Source organism: Vidua chalybeata, chromosome Z (assembly GCF_026979565.1).
Source record: "Vidua chalybeata isolate OUT-0048 chromosome Z, bVidCha1 merged haplotype, whole genome shotgun sequence".
Lineage (NCBI taxonomy): Eukaryota > Metazoa > Chordata > Aves > Passeriformes > Viduidae > Vidua > Vidua chalybeata.
This window is the reverse complement of record NC_071570.1, coordinates 37392522-37415532: the sequence shown is the minus strand read 5'-3', so window position 1 is coordinate 37415532 and position 23011 is coordinate 37392522. Positions and strand designations below refer to the sequence as shown.

At 37.9% G+C, this 23011-nt stretch overlaps 1 protein-coding gene across 1 annotated transcript; it reads right to left on the bottom strand.

The window, feature by feature from the left end:
• Positions 1–108: 108 nt before the first annotated feature.
• Positions 109–22114, bottom strand: PRKAA1 (protein kinase AMP-activated catalytic subunit alpha 1). Its single transcript, XM_053968832.1, is given in 9 exon segments — positions 109–3276; positions 5337–5463; positions 5845–6331; positions 9559–9783; positions 10668–10755; positions 12394–12538; positions 14226–14319; positions 16030–16171; positions 21718–22114. Coding segments are annotated over 9 exon segments (1950 nt in total). The 3' UTR covers positions 109–3031.
• Positions 22115–23011: the final 897 nt, after the last annotated feature.

The window sequence follows — 23011 nt, the reverse complement described above, 5'->3', positions numbered from 1 at the left end:
TGCTTTTTCTATAACTGTAAGAGCTGCTGTTTTTAAAATGAGTGTAACAGTTCTTGTCCACTTACATATAATACTAGAAATCAGCAAGTACAGTTTCAAACAAGATGGTTCAGTGTTTCATGTTTACTTAGGTTTTAGTTTTGAAAGTTTAAAAAGTTATACAGTTAGAAACAAGCAATTTTGCCATTCAGCTTTGTCAAAAGAAATTAACAGGAAATAGGCACATCTTTGTTAAAGAACAGGACTTCGTATCTTACAATGGTAATCAACTGGTAAAATAAAATTTAGCTCAAAGTTTGTATTAAACACTCATATCAAGACAAACATGAAAGGATTTTTTTCTTCATATTGCACCACCGAGATGAATTTTTATCCATTACCTAGTGATTTATATTGCACATGGACAGCCCAGCTTCATCCATGTTACAGAAAAAATTACAATACAAAGACAAGGTAACTCATTGTACTCCAACAAGAGTAAGCTTGGGAATAGAGTAACACACTTTATGAGTTTGTGTATATCTGCATAAGCTACCTTACAACTCTGGCAGCTCTCTTAGTGAAGTTTCATTTCACAGCCTATTGGCAGCTTCTAGTGCAATCCTAAAGGTCTGCAAGATCAGTAGGAACATGTGAAGAAAGCAATTTCAACAGCAAGATGTAGAAAGCATAGGAAAGCCACACAACAGGCAACTCGGTTCAACTTGGTTGTTAGTGCCCCTTTCTACCCCTCCCCTTCCCTATAAAAATCTCAATTCAATCAGAAAACCTTTGGCCATCAAAATTGATCTACTATAAAAATGTACTTTTATTTACAACTACATATATTGTACACTTCTGCAGAAACTTGCTTTAATTTTCTGATACCAAAACTAAGGACAAACCAAGGTTGTCTTAAAGCACAAGAGGGCTGAAAAGGTATATAAAATTAAGAACTATTTTGCATCTTTACACCTTGAATGTGTTGTCAGCATTGCAAGGACCAGACAGCATTTATAAATAGTTTAATAGATGCAAGTGATCCCAAACCAATTCCCAGATGAGGAATTGCTACAATTTAAAAACCTGTGCGTTTGTAGTGTTTATACAAGTGCAATACTTAATAATTCCAAAATACAGGGTAACAAAAATGAACACATTGATTTATTCAGTACATCAGTACCAATTCTTACAAGACTAAAGACAGGACTTCTTTCTAGGATTTGCAACTGGTCCCTCACATTGGCATCTTAAAGTTTTGGAGTTCAACTTCTGAGACTAACTTCCACTTTGGAAAATCTTCCACTTTAAGGTACAGTGATACAGCCAATGTGCCTACAGGGACCATTTGTGACATATGAGCATAAAAAAAATGAAGATGTAAACTTGTACCCACCTATTAGACAGACCTCACAATCCCAGAGTCCAAAACACAGTTACAGCATTTCAGGGGCTTAAAAATAGCCTTGTTTCTTCAGATTCTTTGCATGTGAATTTCTGAACTGCACCCAGCTGGCCAGGATTTAAACTGTTCCTATATCTGTAGCTAGCAGCTTCCCATGGATAAAATCTCAGCAATTGGTAAGAATTTCCATCCATGTGAAGAGCCCAGGTTTCACTGTTCGTAGTAATGCCTGGAGTTCCAGCCTCTTCATAGGGGAGCAATCTTTGAAACTATGTAGGTTAAGAATATTATTTTGAAGCAAGCATTAAGTCTTGAATGCAAAACTAAGTATTTTATGACTGTTTATGTCTTCTACGTGCCAGATGAAAATGGAACAATGGCTAATTATATCCAATTTAAAGAGACTAAAGATTTTTATGCAAGTACTACCTGTGATTTTAACATACAAAGTTCAGGTTTTTTCCTGAAATGCTGCAAAAACCATAAACGCAGAAGGACTTTTATTATGGGGAATTGCAATCTACTATTAAAAACTCTAGCACTCAAGTTGTCATGATCAGTTTTCAATGCTCAACTGAAAAGTAGACTGTTTAATTCAGTTACATTAAATAGCTAAGTTTCCTATAAAGGTTGCCTAGGAAAAATTAGAAACTTGAGTATGTGGTTTTCAGTTCATACTGAATATTATGTAGTATATCATAAATTAACATGATAACCAACTGTATCAAAGTATGAACATATATATTAAAAACCTGTAAATTTCAGATTCTGGAATAGCATGAAACAGCCCTCAGGCTCTGCTCTTACCTACAGGGACACGTTTCTAAGGAAAAGGATTCTCAGCCTGCAGTAGCAGTGGGGAGCTGCTGTGCTGCTACCACACTAAGATAACATGTACAGACAAGGAGGAGCTTCCTCAGAGTTTCTCTGCAAAGCAACATTTTGGTTTAGCCATGGGATGCCACGTCTTCTCAGCATTAAGTCTCCTGCCACTGTTATGGACTCAATCATTCTACTCACTGTCCCCAGAATTTTCACCCTCAATTCATTACAGACCACCTACACATTTCCAACTGGCCAGATGTGCATGCCTTTAATAACACTTTTGTTAAAAGTAGTACATTGTAAGACATCATAGCATTCTTTATTATTTTTTGTCAAATAAGGGGGAAGAAACATAGCAGTTTTAACACATTAACATCTGTTAGGAGATGCTGATAGTTCTGAGTCACAACTGCAGAGGGTGACCAACAAGTCATACTGAGATCACTGAACTAGTACGTGTATGTTAACTTACAGTGCATCAGATATATGTATAACTAGATAAAAAAAACAAAGAGGTCCATCTAGTTTAAATGTTATAGGCAGCCTATTTTGCACTCAAGGTAAAATGTTACAAACATTACCCAAAGGGCATGTTATTTCCTGTACCTGTGTCGTGCTATTGGACAGCAGGCAATCAGAATTCACTCCAGCTTCAAAATAATACATGTTAACTGCCCATAATAATTTTAATCCCCATGCAAATTGCATTCTGTGGCTAGCTTTTTCAGCGTCTTAGTTAATTTCACTTGATTCTAACTGGAAGCATCTGACTATGATTTAGGCATGCTTATTGCTCTAAAAGAAATAAGCCCATCTTCAAAATTACTGTGCAAGTATTTTAATAAGATTTGCACACATCTCAAAAAACTCAATGGTGTGACTCCCTGGTCTTGGAGTTACGTCAGCTGTGGAAGAGTCAAGTGAAGAGTTCACTGATGAGGTAAGGGATGTATCCGCAGATTTTCCTTGAGCATCAGCATCTGAATCTTTTGGACAAGATTTATAGTTGCTCACAGAACCTGATCTCTGTGGAGTTGCAGTCCCAGACTTCACTTCAGCAATTTCATCTGGGAACAAGGGAAGAGAAGAGGAAAATTTGGTAGCAGTATCAAATCAGTTCTAGGAAGAGCAAATATCTTCCCCTTCTCACACTTCAAAATCTTGTCTTTTAAAGTCTTGATTAACAAATGAACAGCTTTTGCAAACAGTATTTGATACAAAATAAAAGCTTGCATACATAGTAGCACAACAGCAAATGTTCTTATGCTAATTCTTTATGTGCTCTGAGCTGTACATCAGAACGATTTACATCTAGTTCAGACTAATACTAATTGTATTTTTTATGAACTGATTTCAGCAGCCACTTGTTCAATTTAGGTTACTCAAAAACAGGTCAGCATCATAAGATTAAGTTCAATAGCAGTTTGTAGATGTTTTTTCTATAGTCTACTTTATTTTTATTCTATTTTTGTTCTCTTTTCTGTATTTATATATTGTTATTATTTGTATTTTATGATAATTCATGACAACATTATACTTGTTAGCATCTGCATTCATTTATTCTTCTCTTTTGTAAGTTTGTTACCATAGAATGTATATTTAGGCTGCAGCAACTTATCTTTACCTTCAGTATGAAGAAAAAATGGTTTCATCTCAATAGTAGTGTTCTGCTGAAGCATCTCTATTCTTATTTTAAATACTGAACATTAACTTGGCTCTAAGCTGGCTCCTGAAAAATTATTTCAGGAGAAATCGATGAAAAAGCAATCTCTCTTGTTTACACGAAGCTACTTAAATTTACAAATTTTTAAGAGGAACAAAGAACCATTAACCATGGCAGAGAGAAGGAATGTCAAGTAAGTTTAGCTATTGGAAGAGATACAACAAATCTGTGCCCTTGGGTTGTATTTCCTCAAAAGTAGAAACCAGGACTGTAGCAGGCTGCCCTCCCACAGCTGCATGGCTCTAAGCAGTCCAAAAAAAAAAAAATTGTTTTTTCCACTCAATGTTTTCCTAGGTATGTCATATACACCAGTGGCTGTAGGTAATTTTCCTTTAGTCTACTATGCCCACAAACAAGTGTTCAGCCTCTATTAGCTCCTATGCTCACTTCATCTAACCGGGCTTTGTATACTGTGTTAATGTTACTCCATAAAATATATTTTTGTACAGGTTAAACTAACTGCTTTCAAGATTTTAGTTCCTGCAAGCACAAAATTTCTACCTCAAATTTTAGCCACTAGTAGAACTGGTGCGTTAACTTTGCCTTGCAGCTGATATCTCAAAGGGGAAGAAAATTGGAATGGCAAAAGTGAGAAAACTCATGGGTAGAAATAAACAGTTTTAAGTAAAGTGTGGGGCGGGGAAAGTGATGCAAAGGCAACCACTCACTATCTCCAAAGAAGTCTGATGCCCAGCCAGTCTCAAGGTTACCTTCCCCCAAAGCCCTTTCTTTGCTAGGCATAACATAATATATCATTGAATGTCCCTTTGTTCAATATGGCTCAGCTCTGCAGAGCTGTTGCTCCCCTCCCAACACAACAGTGTAGAAAAAGAAAGGCTGGATACTATGCCAGTGCTGCTGAGCAACACTCAGCTGCAGTGTGTTATCAATACCTTTTTAGTCACAGATCCAAAACAGCACCATGTAGGCTGCAAGGAAGAAAACTAACTCCATCTCAGTCAGACCCGGTACAGCAAGGTACAGTCCAAGTCAAATTTAAATGCCTAGATGTCATGCTTATCTTCACTAGAAAACACTGTTCACATGCTTACTTCAGATCTAAATTAATGTTTAAATTTGGGGTGAGGCTCCAAAGGCAGCTTAAGTTGGTCCCAATCTCACCTCCAACAATCCTGTCCCCTTCTGCACTACTGGTATTCTGATGCAGACAAAAAATGGATCTCCTCAGGAGCTGATATAGCAAAAAAACAAATGGATGCAGCAGCAAAGCATGTATCACAGGAATACTACTTCAGGAAGGAATAAGAAAACACTAACACAGGTTAGATTTGTTTAAAATAAAAAAAGGGCAACACTTCACTTCTAAATAAGTAAATAAAGACATGTTTGCAAGAAGAATGATTTCCCCTACAACTCATTTAACTTAAGTAACTCTTCACATACCATCAATACTACGGAAGTCCAGTAAGTATGTTCTGCTGTCCACCTGATACAACTGGAGACTCATTTTGGAATATGCACTTGTTACTGGATTCTTCCTCCGAACACGCAGATAATACGGATTTACAACCTAGTATGAAAGAGATTTGAGTCAGTTAACCAGAACTGCTTGAAAATCACTGCATAGTGTTTTTGTTCTTTCAACTCACTAGTATATATCAAGTGATTTCAGATTTCATTACCTGTTGGATTTGAGGGTTGTTGGGGTTTTTTTTAGCCAAGAGAAATACATTCCGACAGCCCCAAGAGAAAACTTTAGCATGACTTTTTTTTCCCTGTCAGCATGTACATTCTCCCCCCAAAACCCTTCTGGCACAGCAAACACAGACAGGACAGGCACATGAGATTAATGCCAGAATATGAAAACAATTTCAGATGTCTGGGCTATGTAACTACACAGCTCAAACCAAAATGCATTGTTGTTTACGGTAAAGATCCTCTATTTTGTTACCTTCCATTCATAATCCAGTTGTTTAATTGCTCTACAAACTTCAGCCATGATATCATTTGGTCGACTCTGACTCCGTATTCCCAAGTGCCATTTAGCCCGTCTTACACCTTGGTGTTTTGACTTCTGTGGATTCAGCTCATCAAGGGTGTGGCGAGGACGTGGTGCTTCAGCTACTAAAAATGGCACTCGTTCAGGGTGAGGGCGAGACAGGTGGTGATCATCCAGAAAAGAATCTGGTGGACTTGTGGCCAAGTAGAAGTCTTTGGCCTCGTTCATTATTCTTCTGTTATCTATAATAAGGTGATAAGCAACAGCTAGAGGGTCCTGATGATTTCGGCTGTACAGACAACTTAGCACTTCCTCTTCAGTACATTCGAACTTCTCACACACTTCTTTTAAGGCTTCATCGTCAATCATTGTAGAGCTATAAGATGGATCTTCAGGAAACAAGTATTTTGGAAGATCCTGCTTAAACCATTCATGTTCCCTAGATTTAAAAATAAAAAAATTCTGAGTATATGTAAGTAAAGAAAACATTTTTAACAGGAAATTCCTTTAAAATATAAAATGAATTTTAGTCTCTGCTGGAAGAAAGAATAATGGTTGCCAGTCCAAAACCCCTTGTAGCACAGACAATAAAACAGTACATAAAGTAATCACTGTCTGAACAAGATTTTACTAGACATTTTGCAGGAAACTGAAAAAAATATTTTTGCTATCTCATAAATTGCCTAGGTATAGGAATCAGGTGGTCACTTTCTCATTTATAATCTCAGTACCTTCCTCCTCCTATTCTTGTGACTGTTTTGCTGCAGAAAGGGCTGATCCTTCTGATTGCCCCTCCTGTTCCCTCCTAGACGCTTCTTCATTCCCGACCAATCGAGATTATTTTTTCTTTAGTTGTTTATTTTTAATTATAGGAGTAAATGATATCGTTGAAAGCTGGGTTTTTGTCTTAGCCAAAGTGTCAGTTGATATGTTTTCAGACCCAGAAATCCCCTCTTCTCCTTGAGAGTGCTGATTAGTATTGAGCAGTGTTCAATGGGAGCAGGCCAGGTCCCAACACGGTGTTATAAGCCAGGCCTCCTTGCAACAGCATCTTTCTTTCAAACATTCTATCGCTTCATGATGAAATGCAATTTCTCTCATGTCCTACCTGCACATTTTCTCCCATATGCCTTACCACCCATAACCACACTGCTGTGAGGCCTGGGAGATGTTCCAAAACAGGTTGTTAATCTTCCAAAAAGCCTAAACTATGCTCATAAGAAGTACCAGTAGAAATATTTTGACTGCCCAAGGATATTCAAGATACTGAAGTTATGGCAATGATGGAGAAAACATCACAGAAGAATATAGTGAAGGTGCCATTCTGTATTTGCTCCACAGAAAAAAAATAAGATATATAATGTAAAACAAAGATATATAATTGTTAATTGTCTCCCTGAGATGGTACTCAAAGGACAGCCACAGCTTCAGTACAGAGCCCAAATACCAAATTAAGCTCAAGGCCAATGTTCTAATTAAAAAAACCCTCAACAAACAAACAAACAAAAACCCAAAAAACACCAAAAACAACAAACCCCCCCCCAAAAACCCCTCCAAAAAACAAAAAACCACCCAACCAAAAAAAAAGTCACTAAGCAGTACATAGCACATCAAATTGCAAAAAAAAAAAAAACCAAATCTTCAACATGTACAGCAAAAAATGGAACATGGAAGAGATCAGATAAATCAATATTGAGAACAGAAAAATCAATATTCTGACAAACAATCATTATACAGATAGAATTTATAATTATTTTACCTAATATGCTCTGTTCAAATCTGTTTTTATCTCAACACCTTCAAGCCCCACACTGGATATCAAACAGGACTGCTACCCCAGCCAGCAACTAAGCACAACACAGCCACTTGCTTGGTCCTCTCCAGTGAGATAAGGGGCAGAATCGGAAGAGTAGAAGTGCAAAAAACTTGAGGATTGAGACAAAAACAGTTTAATTATTAGCATTTTTTTTTAAATTCTAAGCAAAAAAAAAAATCAAAAAACACAAGAGGGGTGACAAGGAAACACAAGAAAGACAAGTAATGCAGATAAAAACAATTGCTCATCACAAAATTTTTGATGACCAGCAGATCAGCCTTCCTCTTATTTTTACTGCAGAGTATGACCCCATATGGTATGGAATATGCCTGTGGTCAGCTGGGGTCAGCTGCTCCAGCAGTGTCCCCTCTCAATTGCTTGTGCACCTCCAGCCTGCTCTGTTGGGACAATGTAATAAGCAGAAAAGACTTTGGCTCTGTGCAAGCCCTGCTCAGCAGTAACTACAACATCCACCTGTCAGCAAGACTATTTTCAGTCCAAATTCAAAACACAGTTACTGTGAAAAAATTCAACTCTCTTCCAGCCCAAATGAGCACAGTACAGTAAGCGCTACTCCGTGTGATCCTGAGAACACTGCCTCAGCACAAATGTGCTGAGCAAAATATAGTTTAATCAGAAAAATTAATTTGGAAGCAGAAAAATGTGTTCCCATACCACAACAAAGGCTCAGCCATAGCTGGGATGACTGAACCCAGATGAATATTGTTACTATTCATGGCACCAAGCCTTTCCCCTTGCATGCACATAATACAACCCCTAGAAGAATTAAGGTATTCAACTCAGTTTGTCCCTTAAACTGTGAGGTGACATGTCATACGGATAATAGGACAGAGCTGTTTTGTATTCAAATTCCATACATGTTCTGTAATCAACATTTTTCAACATCTGTTTTACACCACTTCTTTTCCACACACTATTTATTTAACACAACTGAGGTAAGTTAAGTTCCCAACCAGTCAAGTTTTACAGTGCTTAGTTCTCACAGTGCTTTCGTCTCTGCAAGGAAGTACTTCCCATTGTAATAAAGTAGTAAGGGATAAGTGTGCCACATTTTTTGTTTCACTGAGAAAGCAAACAATGCTGATTTCCTAACTTCCAACCCTAAAAGGAGCAGCATTTTCACTATGGTTTTATAGCAACATTCTTAGAGCTTCTTGCAAAGAAAATTAAGCTGCTGCATAAAGTACATTTGTCTCATCTATCTTTTTTTTTTGATCCAGTGCATGTTTGTCAGCACAATCAACTTCTCCAGAATCATCTCTTGGAATCTGGAGCCCATGATGACTCTCTCTTACCTACAAACTTTACACTTATCAGTACTTGGTGAAGTAATTACCATTCATATATAAATTCATGCCAGTGCATTGAAACTAGAAATTGGTGCCTTACATGTGGAATATTCAGTCTTAACAAATAACTTTTCAGAGCCTGAAGAAATATGAATAAAAGCAGTAGTTATCAGATTAAAGAGACATTTACAGTAGAGAGCACTGGTTCCTAACAGCAAAGACAATTTTCTTCCCCCAGAGAAGTCAATATAGTGTAATCTTTGCAAACCATTATGCAAGTAAACAGCTTTGCTATGGCAGTCTTAAACCTAAAGTGTCTCAGAATTTCCATATATAAAATAAATAATTTGTTTTACTATGGTCTCCAATACATACTTCATTGTCTACTGCAGATCAGCACTATCAGAGCTAAAACCAAGCCATCAAAAGCTGATTTTTTCATCTTAGTCTAGAAAACATGGACAAGACTAACTTCTTTGTTCTGCATATTTGTGCTATTGTAATTCCAGGATCTGGATCAGACATCAGCAAGTGTTTTACCTAATGTCTCTGATGGTTGCTCTTTTCATTGGATCCACTTGCAGCATGTGCTTCAAAAGACTAATTACAGATGGATTCAGGTACTGAGGGGTATAAAAGATACCATCACATATCTTCTTAAAAAGGGTTGGCACATGATCATCATCAAATGGAAGTGTTCCGCATAACAAAGCATAGAGAATAACCCCACTGCTCCAAATATCTACTTCTGGACCTGCATATAACCTGTGAAAAAAATAATTATTAGTGATTTATGTTTAATACATTTAAATGTGTTTTCTGTCATTTTTCCATTGTCTCACAGTAATCAAAAGCATGTGAACTCGGGACAACTGATTTTGCAAGCACTATATCATTTCAGTTCTATTCTGTGCCTCCCTTGAACTTCAGTACTCTTCCCTTTCTAATATATAGTAGGGCACAAGTACAGTTTTTCCTCTCTAATGTGTAACAATAATCCACAGTGCAATTTCACACAATGGCAAACTGAAAGAAACATGCATCTACTACTAAGAAAGCCCACATTATATATATTGTTATCAAAGTTTTAGAGGAATCTGTGCAAAGTCTGTTATCCCCCAAATTGTGGCTGAAAAGTTTAAGACAAGTCCATATCACAGAACGTGTCACATATTCTGTGCCCCTGCCAGAGTAAAACAGACATCTGGCCTCTAATCAACAGAAGGCAATATTAGGGTAGGTAGCTGAAAGCAGATTGGACAATCACGGGCTTACAAAAAGGGAAGTTACCTCCAAAATTAGTATCTACTCTGCAGCAGGTATTTCACTACTACTCAACTTCACAGCAGACTCTGCCTGTAACTCTGAACCTCAGCTTCAAAGATCTGAGTTGTACATGAGATTTTTAAAGCAATTCAGGCATAATACACACAATGCATTTAGGGCATTAGACATCACCTCTACCTTACAGGAACTATTCAAAGCTAGCTCATAGAAGCTTTAAACATTTTAAAAATCATCAATACCACTAACAGCCCTCAGTTTCTCAGCATCAAGCTTGTCAACTGAATTAGTTTTGTACCCTTTAAAATCAAGCAGCAACATGACTGAAGTACATGCATACATGTATCCAATATAAAAGAAACTACCTTCCAGAAATTACTTCTGGTGCAGCATAGTTAGGGGAACCACAGCTTGTTCTTAAAAATTCTCCATCTGACATCATATTTGATAGACCTGAAAGTGCATAAGAGTAACTACTAAAAATTAAGGGAGCAAAATTATTTCACACTGCATATACCACCTAGAACAAACCACTAGTGATTCAAATTAGAAAATTAATAAATTTATTCCAGTTAAGAAATAGTATTATTTGGAATTATGGAATTTTTATATGAGCATGTCACATAATCCTCCATATATTTTACCAGAAATATGAGTAACATCAATATATTACTGCCCACAGCCTAGAGATATTTGAGAACATATTCATTCCTAGACTAGAACAGTTAAATTTGGATGACACAGGCATGACAGAGAACAAAGTTGCTCTAAGGGAGAGGAAGCAGTATAGCAAGATAGGATTTTGATCATTAACAAGAAAGTACTAAAATTCTCATTTGCTTCTAAAATGCCAAAGTGGGAAATGCTACCACAGAATTCCCTAAAATTCTGTTAGAGATTACACAGAAGAAGGGAGCTGAAGAGTAAACATGACTTTACTACAATTTACAACCCTACACTATGCATCTGTTTCCTGCATGACTGTAGGTTAGTAGTTTGCTTTTCAGATACTCTGTAAGCAACAGAACTGTGCTTTAGAACCAGGCCACCTGCATTCACCAGCACTTAGTCTAACAGCTGTAGAAAATTTCTTCTAGTTTCCTCAGTGAGGCTGCATGATCAAGACTACCATAAGCCAAAGAACTCAGTCTCCAAGAAGGAATTATGCCCTTTTATGCCTCAGCAGGCAATAAATGGAGAGGAAAGAGTACAGCTTGGCTAGCTTTAATATTCTAACATACAAAAAAAGCTTTTATTAAGCTCATGAATAAATGAGTGCTACAGTTTTGCTGACGCTAAGTTACAGGAAATTTTTTAAGTCACTGTACTTCATTTCTTTACCATGTGAGCCATTTCACCCAAAAATTTTCTTCACATGAGAAACCAATATGATTCCCAGGGCCCACACAGTTGAACACCATACTTTTAAAACATACTTCAAATACTCAGCATTACCTAACACCTTGCACTGGAGACTTACATAAGCAGTTATTATCCACTATGTCTACAAGAGATCTGTCATGACACAGCAGTATGGATACCTTACTATGCTTATGTGGTGAGGTTTCCTGACTCAGATGGTTCCAAGACCTAGCTTCAAGGCTTCTCTGCAGTTGTGACATGAACAGCTAGCATAAACAAATCAGGAAGACTAGTGTATTTTTCTGTAGCACTGTAGCTTCTTAAAGATGATGAATTGCCCCTGCACTGTTCTTCCAGGAGACCTAAGCATCTACATTTTACAGATGGTGAAACAGAAAAGGAATGAGTTTTGAAGAAGAAAGGTCAGAAACTAAGTCTACTTAGCATTTTAGAGAAAATGTTGTTAAGTGAAACCAAACTAATCAGTTCACAATTTCAGCCAGTTGCAGAAAATACCTCAAGAGAAAGCAAGAAAGCTTGAGAGGAATATAAGTTCAATAAATATGCAAGAACATTATTTTGCTTTACATCTATTTTCTTCATGTTCTTCTGTTGTGATCCCACCACCAGGATATTAAAGTATACATACTTTGCTTAATATTTCCTATTGTTATTAACAGGATGTAACACCAGAAATGCAATCAGATAGAAATATAAAGCAATACTTACCAAAGTCAGCTATCTTGGCATTCATGTGTGCATCCAGAAGCACATTTTCAGGCTTCAGATCTCTATGTACTACCATGTGCCTGTGACAGTAATCTACACCAGAAAGGATTTGCTGAAACAGACGTCTACTTTCCTTCTCATCAAGCTAAAACAGACAAAGATTTTAAATAATTAAGAGACAGTGGAAGTTAACTTGTTTTTTATTTTTACCAGCCAGAGGAAACTTTCCCATGACCTAAACTTATCAATTCTACTTATCATTTGATACTTTATATAGCAGATTATCAGAACTTGTAGCAAGCAGCTTCATATCTTACATCATTTTGTTTGTACCACAGCTCTAAAGTGACTCAAACAAAACATACCCACTTACTCAGAAAGTCACTGAAAGTTCTTAATGACACTTCTGAAATTGGGTTTTGCACATGTTAGCTACTCACTTACTAGAAACATTAGCACTCAAGCATTTAGCTTTGTATAACTGGAATTATCAGTTTGATGTTTAAGCACAGCGCAAGATTTAAGCTGGCAAAAGCTGCTGAAATGCAGCACAGAAACTATAATTTTCAGATGCTATTTATGCTATCAGCAGCTAGTCACAAACAGCAGACTTAGGTGGGCATTTCCTACAAAGACCCATAATCCACATCACTTTGTCCTAGCAACTGAAGTATCCTATGCATCTAGTTTGTAAAAAGGAATTTCAGATCTTTCACAAAAGCTGTTCTAATAGTAGAAGATAGTAATAATGGGACAGTGGTAGCTTTCTAATAGTGGGATATACTAAAGAAGCAGTTTTCAGCTACTCCAACTGGGTACATATTCATCTGGTTTATTCTCAGCCACTGTAAATTAACAGATTAGTAGAAAGGAAGAATGCCATGACAAAGTCCCACACAAAGACGTGGAATGTGCTAACATATAACCATTTGTATTTTCAAAAGAAAAAACCCCACAGTCATAAAATATGTTTTAATTGATAGCAGAAAAATTGAAACTGAATACAAGAAAACACACCCACATTTAACAAGGTGTAACCAGTATCCCTTGCTCCCAGCCCATGATAATGTGGTTAGCTTAATTAACAGTACTTAGTGAGGCAAGCAGCCATTCTGTTACCACGCAAGTCATGTGTTTGTGCTCTCTGCCCCTTTATCAGGCCCTGGAGGTCCTGTGAAACAAATAAACAAACCAGTTTTCTTCTTCCCCTCCCTACCACCCTCAAGATTCCAGGGTGCCAGGCTGATTATCTGCTGCCTTACCAGCATTTAGTTCTCAGGCACAGAGCGATGGATGATTCTGTCATGGTATATGGAACTGCAACAGCTGCCAGAGCAGTGTCTTTAACATCAGTTACAAGTCCTAAATGGGAATGAAACCCAGGACTTCTCAATGGCCACACACACCTCCAGCATCCTCTGCTTCCTCTGAGGACTGAGTGACTTGTGTTCATCCCTATGACTTCCAAGGCTAGACTATGACTGTTATATGGATACAGCAAAATATGTACTAAGATTTGACCAAACCTACAGAGGCTCTAGGTGAATAGACATCCCAAGTTAGGTTGTGTAAAAATTCTGTAGTACACTACTTATAAATTATAGTATATTCATTCTGCTCATAGAAATCTGTGCCACTCTAATCATAAATCCTGTGCTACACTAATAATAATATTCTTTTGAGAAAAGAAAACTTTTTATTGTATCAGTCTGACAAAGATACCCAAAAAGATACCCAAAAGACTGTCCCCTCAGTGTAGAGTGACACAGGAACGTTGCAAATGCAGTAACAGAATGCAAGTCACTGATCTGCAGAGCTGGACTACTTCTTACCCTTCCATTTTTACAGATATAATCAAACAGTTCTCCTCCTGAAACATATTCCATCACCATGAAAATGTCAGTGGGTGTACTGATGACCTGGTACCTGATAAAAGAAGGTATCTATTAGTCTACACAGTCAGTAAAACACTACTTACTCTTAGTTAAAACTGAAGTCATACAAATAATCAGATAAAAAATATACTTTAAAATAGTTATCAATCAATCTACAGCCTCTGGAATGACAATACTTTTCAGAAGCTTTTTACTCTCCTTTCACCGTGTGATGCCACCATTGCAAAGACTAGCAGAAAATTTGTAATCCCTATGAGGAATATCAGTCCTTGCTCTTTCAGAGGAACAAGTGATTTCTTTAAAACTGTTTAAGATTATAAGACTGTATAAGACAATGCTGCCTCATCAACAGCTTGATCCATTGGAAAAGGACTTCAAAAGGACTTTGCTAGTGTTGCAAAAATACACACTTTTCAACATTAACATGCAAAAAAATTCATTTGCCATTAATGAAAAAACATACTTTGAGACTAGGAAAAAATTCCTCTTAATAATGATGAATATTAATATTTAAGAGTATTGCTCTCTGGTTGTTACACCTTTCTACTTCAATTAAATTTTAAAAACATAGTTTTGAAGCTTTGAAATTACAAGTTTAAGGACAAAATCAAAATTTCAGAGATTTTGTTTTTTTTCTAATATCCTTACCTAAAAATTGTTTACAGCATTCCACGTGCAAAAGAAAAAATTTTCAACTGTTTTCAGTTTAGCAACACCACAAGCACACATTCCTCTTTCACCCTGGTATGTCACTAGGTGCACTGACACTTCTTATTCTGTTCCTGCTATAGGTATGCCCTTTGGACCCATTCATAGATTAACTGAAAGCACTAGCAATTTTGCTGGCAAATCAGCTCAACGGTCTTCTAAAAACTAGCCCTCTGAAAAAGTGGGTAAGTTGACCTTACACAATGTAATTTAGCTTCAGTGTAACAGCTGTTGCCAAATTAAAGGGAGTGCAGAGACATAGCATCTGCCAGTGGCAGTGGGGTCTTTAGACAAAATTCTACCAATAAAACAACCACCCACATCATGACTAAGACAGTGGAAGTCATCCACACTCTGGAAGTGCAGATTATTTTAACAGGAAATTAAGAGTCAAAGAAAATCAACCTTACTTATCATTTATTACCACAGACGAGACATGACAGGTCCACTCTGGGACATAGTTTTACTCTGAAATCCACTGATGAACTATTGGTCAACTAAGAGATGTAATCAGGCACATTTTAAATACCACATTTAGACAAAGGGTAACAACTACACTGAAGATTTCTGAAATAGCAGTCATATTTATCAAACTTTGCATCCTTAATTCAGAAAATCTTGCGGAGCACCACCTACACTGAAAAAACATATATCACTGACCAGCACATCACTAAAAACACTTTGAGAAGATACAATAAACTTACTATAGAAATGACCTTTACACTCTTGTTCTTAGTAACTCATTTTCCAAGGGAAAAAATGATCAAATGTAAACACAAAAAGTAAAATTAAGTAGCCACTAAACTGAGAGATGACTGCTACCAGAAATATCTGTCATGACATTACCTTTCATACACATGTCCAAAGAATATCTAATCAAAGATCTAATGGAAACTCTCCAGCCTGCAGTAAAGATGAGCTTTGTGAAAACATATTACAGAGGGCACAGCTGCATACTTCGAAGCTGGTTATTTTTCTGACAAGATACTGTTTGTAGTATTGCCCTTTAAATGTATTTCAGATCAAAACTTACAGCTTAATTATATGAGGATGCCTGAAGAGTTTGAGGTTCTGAATCTCCCTGCGGATTTTGCCTACAACATCAAGGCTGCGAATCTTCTGTCGATTCAGGATCTTCACGGCAACTTTATGCCCAGTTAACTCATGTTTTCCAACTGCAAGAAACAAGGAAGTATTTAGTCAAGGTTTTCAATTGCTCAGTTAAGACATTATTTCTCCTTTTAGAATGTAGCCAAGTTAAGACACTAGCATTCCACATATCCCCATTATCTTTGGGGTGGTTGAAAAACAGATGGTATGGAATTTCTTCAGCCCTACTCCAATTTCTCCCACAATTCTATCATTAGAAGATGTATACATGTAAGAAATTCCTTAAACCTAACCAGCAGAAGTCTTGCAGCATAACATTTTTTGCAATACTGGTAAAAAAAAAAAAAAAAAAAAAAAAAAAAAAAAAGCATATCCCCAAACCCTGCCTGCCATCCTTGATAATTAGAGAGAGCATTTTCTCTCCCTAAGTCACTCCAAGCTTTTGGCTTATTTGGCAACCTACTCAAACACGTTTTCCTGTACCTCTTCTACTTCATCTGCAAGGATCACTCCTATTGCTCCCTCAAGAAGCTTGCTTCAGCAATTGCTCTGAATTACCAGTGTAAGTACCTGATCAGTTTACTTATAAAAATGTATCTGTCCTTGGAGCAGTCTGACAGCTCCACATTCTGTGCAGTTAACACCAGAGCTGTATTCTAGTTAAATAAGTGGCAAATGTGATGAGAAATGCACAAAAAACAGAATAGAAACAAGGAAAATCAATGCAAACATGCATTCCTAGAAATGGCAAAGGAACTAAGGATGGTTTCACTGTTCTTTAAGCAGAGGAACTAAAAAGTGTAAACTATTTCACAGTAAGTTACCTCTCTTAAAGTCCCTAACTTTGCAAGTGCTATTGGGAGTAGTCACAACAAGTCAGAATATTTTTCTTAAACCCAAAACACGATCACAGATGGAACACTGAGAATCTAAGTATCTCTTTTACGAGAAGGCTTCCCTACCTGCATGGCTGCCACATGCAGTGATTAAAATACCATTCATTTGCCACCCTGATTTCTACCTTCCAAAGATAAGCCAGATTCTCCAGACACACACATGGCTCACCCTTGTCCACGTGAATCGACATTTGTAACAGAACTGTGCTGATCACAATACTCACTCATTTGGGTGCCTACCCTCACCCAGAATTTAAATAAGCCTTGGGCTTCAAGTTTTATTTAAATAGATCCATGGGAAGCTATGATTAAACAGCAGTGATTCACAAAAATCTTCCTGTGTTCAACAGATGATCTGGATAGAACAAACACCCATCAATCTGTAAATCTCATTCCAGCACAAAAGACCTTCCTGCTGCCTTCTGCTTCTATATCAAGCTAAAAACCAATGCAAGTGAGAAGTTCTTAGCAGAGAGGCAGAAGATAATAATAATAAGCATCTGCATACTTATTCTTACAAGAAGACAGTCACCTATAAAATTAAGTAGTCTAAATTCCTGTAGGGAACTAAACAGTGGATTAAACCCAGAACCATCACAATGCTGCACTGAGAAATGTCTAGTACATGAAAAAGTAGAAGAGCTCTGACAAAGATGAAAAGACATCCCCTCATTCAGTGGGGCCATTACCTAACAATGGCCACAGTAAATAAAGTGCTGGGCAAGCGTATTTGCACTACTGAGGAATGCAGGACAAAGCTCAATCCATAGCAAGTTCTAGAAACACTACAAAGCAGTGGCAGGTGAGTGCCTAGAAATGTATGAGAATTATTTGCTTTGAACCAGACCTACAATCATAGCAAACACATTCCCTTTATTTTCTTCAAATGTGACAGAAGTTTAAAGGAACCAAACAAATTATATCACCTATGTTCAAACCTTCAGGAGTAAAGAATCATCATAAAAAACGATAAAAATGAGAAAAGCAACTATTCTAATTGTAAAGTCTTTACCCATCCATAATGGGTAAAGAAATACACCAGGAGTATTTGAAAAAAAAGAAAAGAAAAAAAACAAAACAAAAAAAAAAAAACCAAAAAAAAAAAAAAAAACCAAAAAAAAAGCAAAAAAAAAGCGCACAACTTTAATCAGTAAGTTAAAATGCAACATTTGTTTTTGTTAGTAAGAAACAACTTCTTAGAAACCAAGCAAAAATCTTTTGGTCAAACACGTGAATCTGCATCTTCTTTTGCTGTACAAAGTACATTTAAGAAAGCGCTTATTACAGTAAATAACAGACATATTTGACCAAGTCTACAGTTTAGAACATAAATACGCAGTTCTGATATGGACTGGGCTACAAAATCTCATTTTTAAGCCACTTTGATATATTTCTGATTCATTAGTCTACCTTAGACTGGAATTCCATTAGCACTCAAAAAAATTTAAAAAGTAATTTATTAGCTACAATCTATGTTCAATATGCAAAGCACATAAGAGTTTTTCAAAACATTTTTTTCTTTCAAAGTAATTAAACAGTAACATTTGCAGTTGACTGAAACCAATTCTAGCTGTCATAGCCTTCAAGGCTGTGAGCCTCATGCCTTAGTTTTATTCACTGACTGGGAGAAAACAAGATTTTCTGCTTCTTCAACTCCACCAGTTCTGAATAAATTATTGTAATGAAAACATACTGTGGTTCGGTGCCGGTGCAGAAAGATCCCAAAAAGCCTATTCTCTTGCTTAAGACATTTCAAATTCAATCTCTATTATTCTTTCAGAAACATTGGGCTTACTTTTATCCCATTTGAAATTATAACAAATCTAGCTTTTTAAGATACAAGTAGCCTTTCCTGGATACAGTTCAAGGTATCTGTTACCAGTAAAACAGCAGATGCCAGCTAGTAACAGACTGCTGACACTTTTGAATTCAACATTAGGACAGAAGTGAAAGCGTCACCCCAGATGATAACATCATGTAGAAACATAAGCAGCCAATGTTACCTTTCTAAAATCTACTTTGCATTACCACTTGATCGAAGTTTTACCTATAAAAGGGAACGCACCCTAATCCTCAACTAGCTATCAGTCCTTCAAAATAATCTCTGAAAAAAAAAAAAGAAAAAAAAAGGTAATTCATTTACAAAACCTAGTATATTCCTATATTTTTTTCTGATAATACTAATTGCCTTCAAACTTCACTGTGGCTTTGCATAGCATCAAGATTTTCATAACAGCGACAGAGTCTCAAAGCAGCAGCGACTTATTATTAACTGTAGAAGTACAGGACAAGTCTCTATCTTGTTCAACAGTTCTTCAATTGGAAAAAACTTATTTTGAGGTCATGCAGACGAAATACAACATACTCATGAAATACAGTTTTTAGAGAAAAAAAAAAAAATCTGAAGGGTATGTTGTACTTAATGAAACAATTCTCAGCAGGCCAAAAAGCCAATCCAAAGCTCAGAGGGAAGCTGTCTTTAGGAGTATAAGCTAAACAAAAGTTTTCACTAACATGGGAAAAAACCCTAAACAACAATAATTCATGCTATTCCAAGCCACCTTGCTGCACAACATTAGATACCATAGGGATCTACAGTGTTCATTTGTTCATAAGTGTCTCTTATTGTTGCCTTGACCGAGACCACTTGGTTTGCAGTCTATACAGAAGTGTTGATACTCTAGATACAGAGAGCTGGAACAATTATTGTATATTTAGAGCCTTAAGTAATATACCTCATAGTCTCAGTATGGACCACTGGAAGCCCAAGTACTCTTCCTTTTATGAAAGATAATTAAAAAAAAAAAAAGTATCTGTAAAAAATTTTGCATCTAGTTTCAGGAGAAAACATCAGCAGTGCTTAAAAAAGTTTTACACTGAATTCTAGTAAAGTCAGAACATGAATGTGTCTCATACAATTTATTTAAATTCAGTATTCTTCCACATTGGCTTTTCAGTTCAGTGGCATTTTAGCTTTGCCTAGATGATGGCTAGGAACAGCCATTTCTTCGACTCTCCATCTGAGGCACAATCAGGTAAACCAAGTCACTCAGAATCAATTCAGAGTGGCACAGACAGGTGAAAATTATAAACTGGACAGAATCACACCAGTGACAGCTATCAGCAGCATGAATTAATCAGAAAGCAATAGCAGGAGACCTTTCACAATTACCAAATAAAGCACAGATTTTCCAGTTCAATTTTTTCAGGCTGCCACCACTGTTAGAATAAAACATTTACTTAGCCATGTCTGACCCCCTACACCATGTGAGCTCAAGGTATATCCTAATTGAATTTTAAGAAGTGAATACATGTTTTTCACCTTGTATCAATTGATGAAACCATATCACCAGAGAAGGAAATTATGAAAACAGGAAAAACAATTGCAGATCTGGTATTAAATGAAGAAAATGTATGCTCAAGAGGAAAACCAGTGCATCATAGATAAAATGTTCTTTATTAAGCACAGCTGAAGCAAGACAAAAGTAACACAGTACATCATAGGGGGACAAGAAAAGCAGTAGCATAACAGTGCTCTCCTAGATTTAGGATCATAGTAGAACACTGATGGTACATCAGTCTTCTGCGGTGTGTTGGGTAAAAAAAACACAAAAAAACCACAGCTTCGACCCCTCCCCTCAAGAAAGCAGTCCTTCCATGAGGAAAGAGAACCTAATGCTTGTCTGCTCTATTACTTCTTTTTCTCTCTACTCAAGGAAGTACTAAGCTCCCACAGGAAAGAATGGGAACTGGCAGACGGGGTGGGGGGGAGGGGGAAGGGGAGGGTCACTGCTCCCGAATGGCTGGGGCTGTCTCTTTATAAGCTTCCCCTGAAAAAGAGACTTGAAGGGCTGTGCTTTCCAAATATTTTTAGTGCTTTCCTAGAGCAAATTATCATCCTATTTACTATACCTTAATATTTTTTTCAGAACTCATCAATAGTTAAAAGAGCTTGTGCAGAGCACATACAATGGATTATCTACATGAGGGGAAAAAGCTGGGATTTTTATGCACCTATTAAGAACCACAACCGTTATGAAGAAAACAGCCTGAGACTAGCTCTACTCATTTGAGCAAGGATGTTTTTTATTTGCTTGCCCCAGTATTTGAAGTTCTCACAAGCAACATGGCAGGAAAACTAATGCTTAGTCCTGCAGTGAATGGCACTACGGGGAAGTTTAAATCCTACCTTATTTCTACTAGCCTCCAAATAAGCAGTATGGCATCCATAGCCCTACACTGGAATTTTTTTTAAATCTGAGCTGAAAAAAAAAAACTTTGTTAACCACTGGTCAAGCGGATTAAACATCAAGTTTTCTGTATCTGCACATCAGCTGTGTTACCAAATAATCCAACAGTCCCAGACCCATCTTTTTACGCTTATTTCTCTGTTGAGAGAGAAATCTTGCCTTCCTTACAAGGGCATCGAGAGTTCGTACTTGAGTATCAAAATGCAATATATGACGCTCGAGGATTTAGACTCTCTACTTTCGTTACATGCCCGGTGTCGTTCCACACAGAGGCAGCATTTAGCTCCCAGCGGTTATTTCCGCAAGCACAGATGAGGAAGCTGTTTCTGCCTCAGCCGCCGCTTCCCGCAGCGGGACCGCAAGTCCCACCCCGGCAACTCAGCCCGTGCAAGCCCCGCTCCGAGCGGCGCTCCCGGCGCCGGGGCCACGCTGACAGGCCGCCGATCACCCCGCGGCCCCGCTCACCTTTGACTTTCCCGAAGGTGCCGACGCCCAGCGTGTCCCCCAGGATGTAGTGCCCGATCTTCACCCGCCCGTGCTCGTGTTTCTGTTTATCCGCCACCGCCGCCATCTTGAGGCAAGGGCCGAGCCTGCGCATAGTGCCCGCCTGCGCCACGCCAGAGCGCCGGCGGGGAGGAGCAACCACAGAGCGCCCGCCCGCGCCCGAACTCGGAAGCGAACGGCGCACCGAGTGCCCTCCCGCCCTGCCCCAGGACCAACCACTGCGGCTCTCGGGGGAGGCCGGGCCGGCCCACGGGCGGCCCGGGGGGAACGGACCCTGCTGGGCTGCGGAGCGGGGAGATGGAGGCGCGCACGGGCCTGCTTGTCAGGAGTGGCACCTTTGCAGCGAGGCCTCCCTCATTAAACGGGCCTCCGAAGTCTGTATTTCCAATAACCTTGTAAATTAAATCCGTTTGTTCTTCTTCACACATCCAGACCCTGTTATAGGAATATGAAGAAAACTAGGAGTCTCTTAACTCTAATTACCTTGACCATGTATCCTGCCTTCTGGCTTGCCTTGCCAGCCACTCTCACCACTCATTCACATTGCATTTAACTTGCCACTAACATTGCCTTCCATTTAACATTGCCACATTTAACATTGCCACTAACTTGCCTTCCATTCTATGCATTGGGTATTTTCTATACACTGAAGACCACAGTTCTTTTTTTGCTGATTATAGCTGGATTAATTTTTTTATTCACATTCCAACTCTACATTGAAAGAAACACATAAACCTGGAGAAGGAGTGACTATTGGATGGGTATTTTCAAATTGAGAGATCATCAGTTGAAGAGGAAGGTTATGGGCAACTCCTATGCCTTCACTTCCTTTCCCTAGTACTCCAGACTAAGTGAATGATTAAATCTGAAATGGTTTCTCTTGCCTACCCTACACACAGCCCCTGAATGTGTTTGCAAATAGATAAATACATCAGACAGCAAGAAAGTTTGGACAATTTTATTCTAGTAATGGTCCTAAATCCAATTCAGAGAGCCTTCAATATTACTTATGTTATAGTCATTAATTTAACAGTTCGAGACCAGAAATTCTGGTCTATGCAAAAATTGTATATTTTTAAAAATTTCTCAATGCTAATGGCATAGGGAAGTAACCTTGAGGGGTGTTCCCACTCAAGGGAGAAATCTTCATACCCTCACTCTGGAAAGGGAAGAGAGGTGTCAGAACTGTGTCCATTAAAAAGTAGGACTGAGCTCTTATAGAATATAAACCACATATACAAAGTGATTGTCAGCC